This window comes from Falco peregrinus, chromosome 5, assembly GCF_023634155.1.
Source record: "Falco peregrinus isolate bFalPer1 chromosome 5, bFalPer1.pri, whole genome shotgun sequence".
Classification (NCBI taxonomy): Eukaryota; Metazoa; Chordata; class Aves; order Falconiformes; family Falconidae; genus Falco; species Falco peregrinus.
The window spans coordinates 21,686,567-21,698,819 of record NC_073725.1 but is presented as its reverse complement, the minus strand read 5'-3'; the positions used below and the strand labels follow the sequence as shown (position 1 = coordinate 21,698,819).

Sequence of the window (12,253 nt, the reverse complement as noted above, 5' to 3'; positions counted from 1 at the left end):
TGGAGCTTAGAATACTGATATTAGAGCTACTTACAGAGCTCTACACTGCTTCAAGCTAACCAGCATCCCATTCCTCTTGTTCTTCTCTCTTTCATATCTACAAATGTAAACCAGACTCAGTGTTTTGGCACTTCCTTGCTTCTTACAGAACCCATTTATTCCATCAGTGTGTGTATGTATATAGGTATGGATATGGGACTGAGATCGTTAAAAGAAATGGCTGTGCGCCTTGGGAATTTTTGGTCATGTCACTGGATGTGTTTCCTGATGTTCAAGTTTGGTAACATCACATTAGACACATTTGATATGTCTTGGGCATTTTCTAAATACAAGGCAGAACACCTAAAGAAAACATAGAAACTTTGCAACATTATAAATGTAGGAGTCTGAACTCTGCCATTTACAGCCTGAGTAGGGTAATCGCAGGAACTGGGAAGCAATGCACACCTCCGTACCTCACCCAAAACAGATGGGCAGTAATTCCATCTACTTCTTCATTCCTTGGATCTCCTGGTTGCAGCTCTAATGTTTTTTAGGTGTTGGGGTTCTCACCAGTTTTGTAGTAGGGATGTGCATGAGTATGTGTGTGCGTGTACACCATATGATGAAGTAGTGAAAGTTGAAGACAACAGTGTAATACAAAACAAGCATCGCATAACTTACTATCAGGATAAAATAGATCATAGGGTTATTTAGTGGCTGTACTTTGGAAAACAAAGAAATTGCCTTGGAAGGGACACTGTAACTTTTCCTAAAGTGTCCCTTTTCGCAGCTGGCCTGAGTTGCCACAGGACAGTGTCTGGGGAGTCACCATTGGGGGCTACTGCCTAGGGGCATGAATGCACAAGAGCTGTGTAAGGTTTCTGAAAGTTAATTAAAAAAAAAAAAATGTGAAGGGACACTTAGTAAATGTTGCCTTTGTCATTACCTCCTTGTTATCTCCATTGTGTTACACTGCTACTACATGTCACTGTTAAGTCAGAATGACAAAAGGAAGATTTTTATCAAGGCTCTTTAAATTTTGTGGGAATAGACCCTGCTATCCCCAAGGTGAGAGCTGCCTCTTCTACCCCTGCTATTTTGTGGCACTTTAGAAACTTAACCATTGATACCTTTGTGTAGGTTGGACTTGTGGTGTTGGTTGCAGTTAGTAGGGAGCATATTTGAGAGTGAGTGATGGAAACTTGTTTCACATCCTGTGACATATATGGTCCCTTAGGACACAGAAAAGTTCACAGAATGAAATCCTTTCTCGCAGTCACACTACTTCCTAAACTAAAAGCAAATTTAGTTGATTTACACAATTGTTTAATGGATGAGTCAGTCCATGCTTCCTGCTCATTCAGCTACCATCACTCCCCTTTCAGATACAAAAATCTGATTATTTTTCAATTATGTACACAGTGATCAGTGACGCACTTGAGAGGCAATGGTAAGGCTCACTTACCCCTTTTTATGGAATAATAAACGATATAGGATACTGATCATGTCCAGTTTCTCCTGGTAAAGCAGCGTAGGAAAGTTTGTAGGTTGTCCATCATGGTGATCAGTCTTCTGCACCACATTAGAACTGATGATTTTACACTAATCCATTTTGCGCTCCAACTAAGCTGTGTTAGTTTGCTTGGGATATGCAAGATATTGTTGCTTGTTTTAACTTTCTGGAAAGCCCTTAGGATTGTGTTAATGGAATAAAGATTAAATACTAAGAAATAGGAAGCTGTGTATATTCCTCAAGAAGTTTGTAATGATCAAGCAAATTATTAGCAGTGAATTGATGGGAGTTCTTAAAAGAGAATTACCATGATTTTCAGAAATGTGACTTGAAGGTGCTGGGAAAAATCTGTCATCATTTGTTAACAAAAAAGCAAAAAGCTATTAACTTAGGTCAGTTGGAACATTTTGTTTCGGATCCAAAATTTTATGAAAAACAGTTACTTTAAAACTGTAGTTTGTTCTCAGGCTGGTTTGTGTCAGGTCTAGAAATAGCAGTATTAACCAGCAGGCCGTGAGATGGGGTGGGTTTTTTCCCCTTTTAAGTGGGAATAGCTGTAGAAAGGGGTGCCTCCCTTCTCTAACTTAATATGAATTCAAAATAACTTTTGTTGTCTTGTTGTAACAGCCCTTTTTTTCTGAGTCACTGTATGAAAGAGAGACTGGGAAGCATTGAATACTGTAGATCAAACACTTCAAAGCCAACTTTGACTTAGTTTTATGCATGCTTCAGAGTAGACTAATGTACAATAGTATCCAGGAAACTCAGCCAGTAATTCATAAGAGTCCAAAATATTCTCTTTAGGATGAATCATAGCAGCATAAACGATAGGATTTGAGAAGATCCTTTAGGTCATCCAGTTCAAAGCCTGTGTGTCTTCCTCTTCACTTAATACCCGCTAGGATTTCACCTACCCTGTCTTTGCAAACCTCTCATATCCTTGACTCAGTCACCTCCCTGGGTAGTTTCTTCCATTGCTTAAACCTTACACCGTCATGCTTAGTGTGATCAATTTATGACTACAGAAAATGATCCTTTCTCCTCCCTTCTGCCATCATGCTCAAAAATCATCTCTCCTTTTAAATGTTTGGGGTTTTGTTTTTTTTTGGTTTTGTTTGTTTGGTTGGTTTTTTTGGTTGGGTTTTTTTTCCCTTCTTTCTTTCTCTAGCTTCATGAATAATAATTCCAGGAAAGCTGAGGGGTTTTTAGCTGTCTTTGGTGCTTCTGTCATTGTAACTGATTTTCTTTGAACTTTCAGTTTTCAAGACTCAGTAATACATTTTGATCTAGAAATGAACTTTCTGTGACTCAGTGATATTATGCATTAAGTTTTGTTTTTCAAGAGGCAAATTAACACAGCTGAGGTGTTCTCTGTCTTTGTAGGAGCTGCTTCCATGAGTGTGCTAATGTGCTCCGTCTGACAAATACATAAGCAATGTGAGGGATTTAAGTGACTGAAGGTGTTATTTGTTTTTGACTTCAGATATACGCAACCTCATATTACTAATCAGGATATTAATGTGATCATGTACTTTAACTCTGTTTTGAAAACTTACCTCCAAAAACTCCTGGGGTTGCCTACTGCAAAATTTTTTGAGGTTATTTCCAAAAGCAGCTTCTCAGTTCATAACTGTACTGATAAACAGAGATAGAAACCTTTTAATAGATATTTGTCTTAAGTGTGTGCTCAGACCAGTATTATTCTGAAACGATTTTTGGATGATCTAGAAAATGAAACATTGAGAACTTTATAATGGGGATATGAAGGTGGAAGGAACAATTTTTTCTCTGATGAAATCAAGTAAAGGAGCTTTAAGCTACGGAATTTTTAATTTTACACTCTGAGTTTCTTAGGATCTGCCTCAGCTAGTCAATATGCTGATGAGAAACCCCTGTGATGTTAATAATCTCACCTACTATGATGTAGCATGTGCCAATTAGATTAATGTGAAATTTATGTTATTCTCCTAAATTACTAATAAATACTGAATGTTGAAAAAATACAGGGTAGAGGTGGGAAGGATGATTATTATAGCAAGCCCTGTTTTCATGCTGCCTCCCATTTTGGAGTTACACAAGAAAAATAGCTGCAGTCTATGCTCATGTGGTAGTTCTTTGATCCATGCAGAAGTATTCCAGTTTCCCTACAGTCATGTATGGCGCTGTCGGGCAAAGCTGTGCAAAACTTAGGTAAATCCTGCTATATCACTTCAGTTGTGCCAGCCCATAATTACAGTGAACACATTAGGTCTAGGGAATCCACTGTGTTTCATGAGCTTGAAAGTAACCGTTCACATGGCCCATTTTGGCTTGGCAATTTGTAGAAACAGACACAAGGGTTATTTGAAAGATGTCAATGTCATGGAAATAACAGGTTTTGAAAGCATTATCTTGCGCACTATTTTATGGCTCAAGTAAATTGTTTTGCGTTATAATCATATAATTAGATTTTAATTTTTAACATGCTAAGTTTTCAGCCTAATAAAGGAAAAGATGCATTAGGATATTATACCCTTTCCATGAAAAATTTTTTTTCCCCCAATATTTTTGTAAACCTTCTTTGCTTAATTTCTCTTCTGATAGGCTTCTTAGATGCCCTCTAGCCAGTCCTCAAATGTATTGACGTTGAGGGCACTGTGCAGTGGCAATGTCACATGTCTTACCCGTGTAATTTAGTGAGTGATCCTAATGCACAAGTTAATGCCTCTTACCAGTCTCTGGTAAATCTGTGACTACTCTCTTCAGGTACTAAGGGGTGACCATAATCGTACCACCTTTGTGCCATTTCTCATTCAAACTATGTGCGAGTCTGACTTTTGTGAAGAGTGTGCAGAAACCAGTTTCATAATTCTTGCAAACTCTTTTCCTTGATTATGGTGGGAAAGTTGAATATTCTTCGGTATCATTTTATGTAGTACAGACCTACAAACAGCTCCAGATATCATCTCAACAAAGCTATATACTCAGGAACAGTAGTAACTCTGAGCCCTGCAGTGGCTTCTACACTGCTTTGAGCTACGTGGGGTATTTCACTGCAGAAGCACGCCTTTAACAGCTTTTTCCACTGTGCTACTTCTGCAGGGCTTTCCTCAGCAAGTATCTGTATTTAAGATTATTTCCATGAAGTATTTCAAGTTGGTATCTCCTTTTATCTTCTCTCAGCCTTGTTAATCTCTTAGTCCTAAAGCAATATTTCTTTCTTCTCTCCAGCATTTGTAGCTCATCTTTGTTTTTATAATCCGCACATTCCATTATCATGCTGCCTACCTCCTTGCCCTAGATCATTAATGAAGCAAGTTGGGACCTGCTGCTGGTCCCTGTGGCATCCCAGCATGTGCTGTGTGATAAGAGTTTTGAACAAAAGAACTAGCATTCACGGGGCTGACCTTTGTAAATGCAAGTCAGCTCTTAACATGGTATTTTTAATTGTACTTTAAAAAAAAAAAAAAAAAAGTAGGAACTTCAGTAAGGGCAACTTCTTAGCCCCTTGGGGGCCTTGGGCTTCCAGCTGTTGCTGAAATTTTACTGCTTTAGTCTTTTGTATCTTGATGATTTTATCCTTGATCTCCTGCTCTGTTAGCTTCACTGATGCTTTCCCTCAGTTCAAAGCTTGAGATAAAATTTGTTCAGTTTAGTACAATCAAACATGAAAACCATTGTGAATATTGAAATCCCCAAGCACCAAAAAGCGTTGGTAGTGTAAAATAAAAACTGAAAAAGAAATCTGTATGTTTCTGTTCACGGAGAATTGCACAGATCTAAATTAAAGCATATTATTTTAAAATTACATAGTTTGTTATTGATAAATTCTGGTGAACATGGTTGTGAAGACAGTTGGGCTGACAGTTGACTGTTGAGTTGGGTTTAGAAGACCTGGATGCTCCAATTTTACTCTGCTGACCGACTGTTGGATCCTGTCACTTGACTGGGTGTGTGGGTATTTCAGCCTTCTTCAGAGGTGACTCGTAAGGAAAAAACCTCAAAACATAAAAGCTGTGTGTTGTTTTTATTATTATTCATATATCATTTGGAGATGATCATTAGGAAAGGATTTACGTTAAATCATTTTCAGCCTAAACTAAAAGTGGACATGTAGGAAACTGCTGGGTTAAAAATATCACTTTAAATTACAGTCATACAACTATGTGCATATATAAATATGTGTGATAATCCACTGTTAATTTTCTCCCTTAGATATTCCAAGCAACTTCGAATGAGTTTCTATCCACTTTTCCAGTTCTGCCAGGTTCATTATTGCAAAGATTGACATTCAATCCAAGATGGATTCATCTTGAACTGATATTTCAAAACAGGAAACTCATACTCTTGGTTTAAGGCAGAAATTATCTTCAATCCAGAGGTTTTGCTATTTACCTCCTACCCAAAGTGTTAGTCTTATATTTAAAAAAAAAACAAACAAACAAACAAACAAAAAAAACCCCAAAAAACAAACTAACACCTTGTTAATTAGTTTATGAAGCCTAATTTTCTATTATTTTGTAATTTGTATTGCTAGTTCTACCTAGAAAAAGAGGCAGGCAAAATGCAAATAGATTGGAGTAACTATCTCAGATCATATGCCCAGTTGTTCTCTGTCACTTTGTGATGTAAAAGTAGTCTGTGGTTTTGTAACTTAGACTGTATCATCCATCACATGCATAAAAGAGCTGATGTGAAATTGTTCTTCTTGCCTTAATTTTTATATTTTCTAAATTTGTGAGTGCTTGACTTTGCAAGTTATTCATTTTTATCCAGTTTTGCATGTAATGAATTGTTTCCTCCAGCTATAACCAAGGCTTTTACAACCTGATAGAATCAACAATATAGTGCATATAGTGGCCAAGTACACTGATTTTTTAAGCATCTTCTTTTTGCTTTATAGCTTTGTCTGAGGATGCAGCAGAGGAAGCAGAAAAGCCATGAAATCTGAAGAGGACCCTCAGGAAGAATTTCTGTCTGATGTCAGATGCATTTTATAATGCAGCAGTACCAATCCATTTTACTCTGTCCTGATTGCAGCTTCCAGGAGATGACTGTGCTCATTTATACAAGTTCCATTCTAATCGTTTTGGTCGTATCTCCCCGCCAGCTACTAGCATCCTTTCTGTAAGCAAAGTTTAAGCACTTACCCAACTGTGGTAGGGGTGTTGTGTTATGTTTTGCAATATATCAGCCCTTTCTAAGGATTCAGTTCATTGATCAAAGACTGTTTACACATAGTTAAAAGCAACCTTTGTTTCAGGATACATTTTATCTTTTTTTAAAAGATATTCTGAACTGTACCTCCCTTTGAGATTATAGTAACATTTGTTATATCACAGTTTTGACAAAAGATAACTATCTTGTTTCCTCCTGTACTAACATTCACGATCCCAGACAACTGAATTCACCACCAGAAGAAAAACTGGTAATCCATCAACTTTCCCCCCCCCCCCTTTCATTGCTTATACAGACTCCTACTCTCTAGAGATATAGAGTAAAATATGGTTACTGGACATAAAGGGCAAACCTTTTTGCCATTAACTATGTCACTATGAATGTGAATAAAGTTTATGCTGTAAGTACCTTCAGCACAGCAACACACAGATCTTTTTATGGTTACCTGTGATTTCTGTTTTTCTTGTCACTCAGTCTGTTCTAGTTTATGGGTAAGATTTTCAAAATTAACTAACAATTTTTGAGTGCCTTAATTTTTATTAATCCTGTTGAAGGCTGAGTTTTTAGAAGGTGCTGACTATTCACCTTCTGAAAGTCAGGTCCATGCAAGCTGTCTGAAATGTATCACCCAAACCTGAGGCAATCTTTTGAGAAGACCTTGGCGTAGGGTTGGAAGCATCAGGCTCATGTCTGAATTCCTGAGAGGGAGTTGAGACATCAATAAGTACTCAGAACTGAAAATAACTGAGACCTGGGTCAAGTGTAAAAACAGGCCACTTGAACGAGGCCTCTCCTGGCTGTTGCTGGTTCATACCAAAATACAAGTTGAAGTCTTTTGGGTGGCAGGTACAAAAAGCACTGCTAATCTCATCTTAGATTCTGGTGGATGCAATTGCGTGAGGCATCTCTGCATCCCGTGCTCCTGTTGGTTTCTTCAGCAGGGGTTTGCCAGCTCCTGCTCTAGCTGTTGAAGAGGTCCCTCCAAACCACTTCTGTGCTGTTTCTGCAGAGGTTGTGACAGTTGCTGTGGTCTGTGCTAGCTTGACCTGTGGATAAAAAGGAGACATTATTTTTCTGGATGTCTTAAGCCATCAACGGTCATGATCTCCATATCCACTTTCAACATTTTTGCATGCAACTCCAAAACAAAACCAGCTTTGCACCACTTCTGCATCAGCTGCTTTAACCCTCTGGTCCTGCGCTGGCTCAGTAAACATGTTATAACCACGTTTCATGGAGCCTTTTTCAACATGTTAGCTATTAAATAGAGCTGAGTGGCCAGGGAACTGGGTAAGGCTTCTGATACCTCTAGGGCTGAAGCTGCAACTCCCAACAAAAATGACTGTCCCCCAGGAGACCTTGGATATCTGCAAGTTGTGGGGCCAGAGATCTTGCTGCTTTCCCAGGAAAGAAAAATCCTCCCCCCTGCTCGTTATGGAGTGATTCTTCTGTCTGAGTTTTCTTCACTCTGATCCCTCCCCCATGGTTTTTGTCAGGAGGGTAGCATCCAACCCATTGTCAAGGTACCCTACTGCGCTGAGAAAATTACACAATAAAATAATCTCCTGTAGTCTCTGTGCACACCTCCATGACCAAAGAAAATCCATGGAGAACTAATCAATTACTGTAGCTATTAGGCTTAAACTTTAACTATATATCTCCAATCTTCTGTTGTCCTCTTGTCAGCGGCTACTAGGTAATCTACAAAAATCAGCCACAGTTACTACTGAAAGCCTGTACCATAACGGTGTAGAATCCTGGGCCAAAGAATCATAAGCTATATGTTTATGTTATAGCTGGAAAGCACACTACTATGAGACTTCTGTGAAATATATTGTTTTGTCATAATTACCATTATTGAATGTGATCCCAGTGCTCAGAGCTGCCTGGCTTCATTGGGAGTTTAGGGTAAACAACGAGTAAGCGCTCAGGTAAATTATATCATCCACTCTTAAATAAGATATTTTCTGTTGGTTTAAGATATAAGGCTCAGAAGCACTCTTATTTGCCTTTTCTGCTCCATGCTTTGTAAAATGAGGTCCTACAAGAACAGTTTTACAGAAAGGGGGAAACATACTGGTAATAAAGGGGTATGTATGTGTGTGAGGTAGAACTATGTGTAGTAGTAATGTGTGACCTCTTTGTATATTGCACTAAACTGCTGTATTTGATAGCATCATCAGGATTTAAAAGTTGCATTGAGTAAAACTTACTTAGTTTCCCCCAATGCCAAAGAGTCCATCTAGTTCAGAGGAAGGAAGTCGTTGAGAAGTAGTCAGTTATGCAGCAGGCTAAGAGGAAATATTGTAAAGTAATTCTTAGCAGCTCTCAAATGCAGGTTGAATTATTACAAAAGTTCTTTTTGGTTGGAAAAAAATCAGGCCAATTACAGGAAGTTTTGAAGTTAGAGAGTTGGCCAACTGAAAAATGTAAGGAGATATTGCTAGTTCGGGGGGACCAAATGTTTGGTTCTCATCAGTGGTGTTTCTGAGTCCAAGACAGACATTGCTGGCCAGTCAAACTATTCTGAACGGGATTTTAAAGTAATGCCTGTTCAGCTGTTCTGCTTAGCTTAAATATGCAGCCTGTCTGCACATTTAGCTATTCGAGGAGGATTTTATATGTTTAGGTGGCTCACAGATAAAAATGAGTCTTGAGTTACCATTTTATTCAAATTAATTATGTATACCTAAAACTAAAAGGAATTTTGTGACATTTTGCAAACCACATTGAGAGTCATGGCAACTTCATTATATTTGTGCTATAGCACTTTGAAATGCATTCTCTAAAACAAGTCCTAACAAAAAATATGTATCTTTTTTTCCCCCTATTAAATAGGTAAATACTTACAGAGTTTATTTTCTTGGTAGAGTTTATTTTCTGAATGTCATTGTCCAAGGGCTTTTCTTTCACGTCGCTTTTGTGCTGCTGCAATTTAGGAAAACACATTAAAACAATTAATACTATGCTGACCAGAATCTGGAGGTCTGGGCTCTGCTGATCTTTTGGGCTTTGAACACAATGCTGAGTTCAAACTAGGACTGTGGTTTCCAGCCCCAGATTGATTCTTCTGTCCAACTGTTACTAAACTATGACACAGAAAAACAACATTTCTTTACTTTCAAGGGGCTGGGTTTCGCTTTAGAATGTCTTGTCTTTTTCTCTTCTTTAGCATTTACTGTACAGTGAGCATTAGAGATTTAGTTTCTATATTCTTGTATTGCTTATAAAGAGTAATTTGCTGCCATAAACTGAAATTTGCTGAACAGAGATTATATTTCTATGTGAATTCCTTCCAGCATAAAAAAAAAAAAAATACAGGGTATGTGTCATATTGAAATAAATATCTTTCATTCTTATCAGAATATTCTGTTTATAAATAGTCTATTAAAAAATACTGCAAAGGTGCTGTGAAATATATAACATACTCCTGAAACTAAGCTTCCGTATCTCTTCTTCGTTTGAAATTAACCTTGAGTTTCCCATAGCCTTGTTTGTTGTCACCCCTTTACATCATGCTGCTTTGTTCATTTACTCCCTTGTAGCACAAGGTTCCTCCAGTATTTATGTGGCATCTTCATATGCAGTTTGCAGGTGACTTAGTTCTTTTGCAGCTCAAAGGTAAAGTTTGCATAGATTTTGGTAGGTTCACAGCTTAATCCAGTCCAGGGGACAGAATGCCCTCAGGTCCTGTTGAAACAGGTGAGAGGTGGAGGCACTCAGTGTCTACAGGGCTGGGCTTCTAATCAGTGAGTGACCCAAGCTAGAAGTGTTTTTGAATGCATTGTTTCTATGAGAATTTATTGTAATATTCCAGTAGACCAAATTCAACGCAAGTTTGATATTTATATAGAGACTGAAAAATATTGTTTGGTTTAAAGTCTGAAACTCCTCTCTACTTGTCTGTCACCTGTCTTGTAAATTCTTACTTATAATGGTCAATAGTATCAGGAATTATCATCTCTGTCATCCTTCATTGCAAGATAGCTAGCTTTTTCTTGTATAAAAGCTGCTAATTAGGGGAATATGCTTTATCCAGGAGACTAGCACATGGCAGCAAGGACACCTAGCACTTTTGTTAGCATTAAACGTATAGCAAGTGATTTAGTTAATCCCAGGATGGAAGCATTTAATTGATTTGACCTGGTGTTCTCTGACAATGTGTCCTGATCACTGTATCTTTACATCTGCTATAGCAAGGAGTACAAACTAATGCAACATGCAAGCATGTTTAAAAAAGTATAATTGTTATTTTAAAATACTGTGGTATTTTCCAAGAGTTTCATGTTGTTGAAAGCAAAAAATGGAGTAAAATACCATTATGTTTTCGTATGCAGTCATTGTAGGTTGATGTTTCCTTTGTATGTGCTGTCACGTGCTCAGATTTACCATGTGTGCACAGGTCATTCATGCTTGCAGATGAACCTGCTGTATTGAAGATTTTGGTATCCATCCTCATTCTTAAAGTGAAGGGTTGAGCAAAATCATGTCTTTGCAGCAGGAAAAATCGCAAAAGTAACCAGGAGCCCTGGAAGAGATCCACACCCTCAAGCTACGCATGTGAATTGATGTTAGCTCTAATGAGAGTATTTCCATTTGATATAGCACGAGTATATTCTATTATTCACTTGTTTACTAGCACCACTTTAACACTACTACACTCTCATCATAAAATAATATTTCTTTTGGAAATTATTTTTGGCAAAATCAGTTAAGGCTCCAGAGCAACATGATAGCATTGTGTGATAACATTTTGATTCATCCATATAAGCAGAATAGAGACTTGGAGTGCTTCCGAAGTGGGAATGGTCATTGCAGAACACAGCTCACCCTCTGCCACAGCTCCAGCTGGGTGCAGATCGACAGTGTATTCAGCTGCAGAAACAAGATAAAAGCTGTTCCGATTATGTAAGCTGTTGCCTGATCAGAAATGTTGAAGGGAGGTCGCTCATCCTGAGTCATTACTGTAACCTGATTAGAGGCCCACATCTACTCCCGTTGAATTTCACTGAGTATTTTTCCATTGATTTTGACAGGACAGCATCCATGCTTTTCTACTGGAGGTTGCGTGCCGTAATAAGTTGACGTATCAGCACCATTTAACTCCTAGCTAGATGATATAATAAGTTATGAGGGCTGCTCCAAAAGGTACTGTTCCCAAAATACCATATGCATGAGGGTTAGCTAGTCAGTATTAATTAAACAGCTGCTGCATTCCACCCCAGAAGCAGTTGCTTCTCTGTAGAGGGTGATGCTGATGGGCAATAGACCCTTGCAGAAGAAAACCCCACAGCATTTTATACACATTATTTCAGCCACTTATGTGATGCAGTCACTCTCAGGATGATGTATAGCAGCTTTTCAACAACCAAAGCAGGACTTTTAAATAGTTTAAGAAATCAGGCAATGAACAGCATGCTCTGCTCCCCAACCAAGAGAATATGGGAGGGAGGTATTTCCAGGACACATTCTATTAAGAAGAATGCACTTAACTTAATTTGGCATTTGATTAACAGAAAGCTTGGCCCTCTACCTTTTAAAAAGTTCCTATAGTTTCTTTAAATTGATGACGTTGTTATTACTATTTCCTGAATTACACAT

The 12,253-nt window shown here is 38.1% G+C and overlaps 1 protein-coding gene across 5 annotated transcripts in view; it reads left to right on the top strand.

The window, feature by feature from the left end:
- Positions 1 to 10,088, top strand: part of BBS9 (Bardet-Biedl syndrome 9) — a 311,265-nt gene extending 301,177 nt beyond the window's left edge. For all 5 annotated transcript variants that reach the window (XM_055804136.1, XM_055804135.1, XM_013303082.3 and 2 more), the window contains one exon: positions 6,378 to 10,088. In XM_055804136.1, coding sequence (XP_055660111.1) covers positions 6,378 to 6,418 — 41 coding nt within the window. In that variant the 3' untranslated portion in view covers positions 6,419 to 10,088. The remainder of the gene's footprint in view (positions 1 to 6,377) is intronic.
- Positions 10,089 to 12,253: the final 2,165 nt, after the last annotated feature.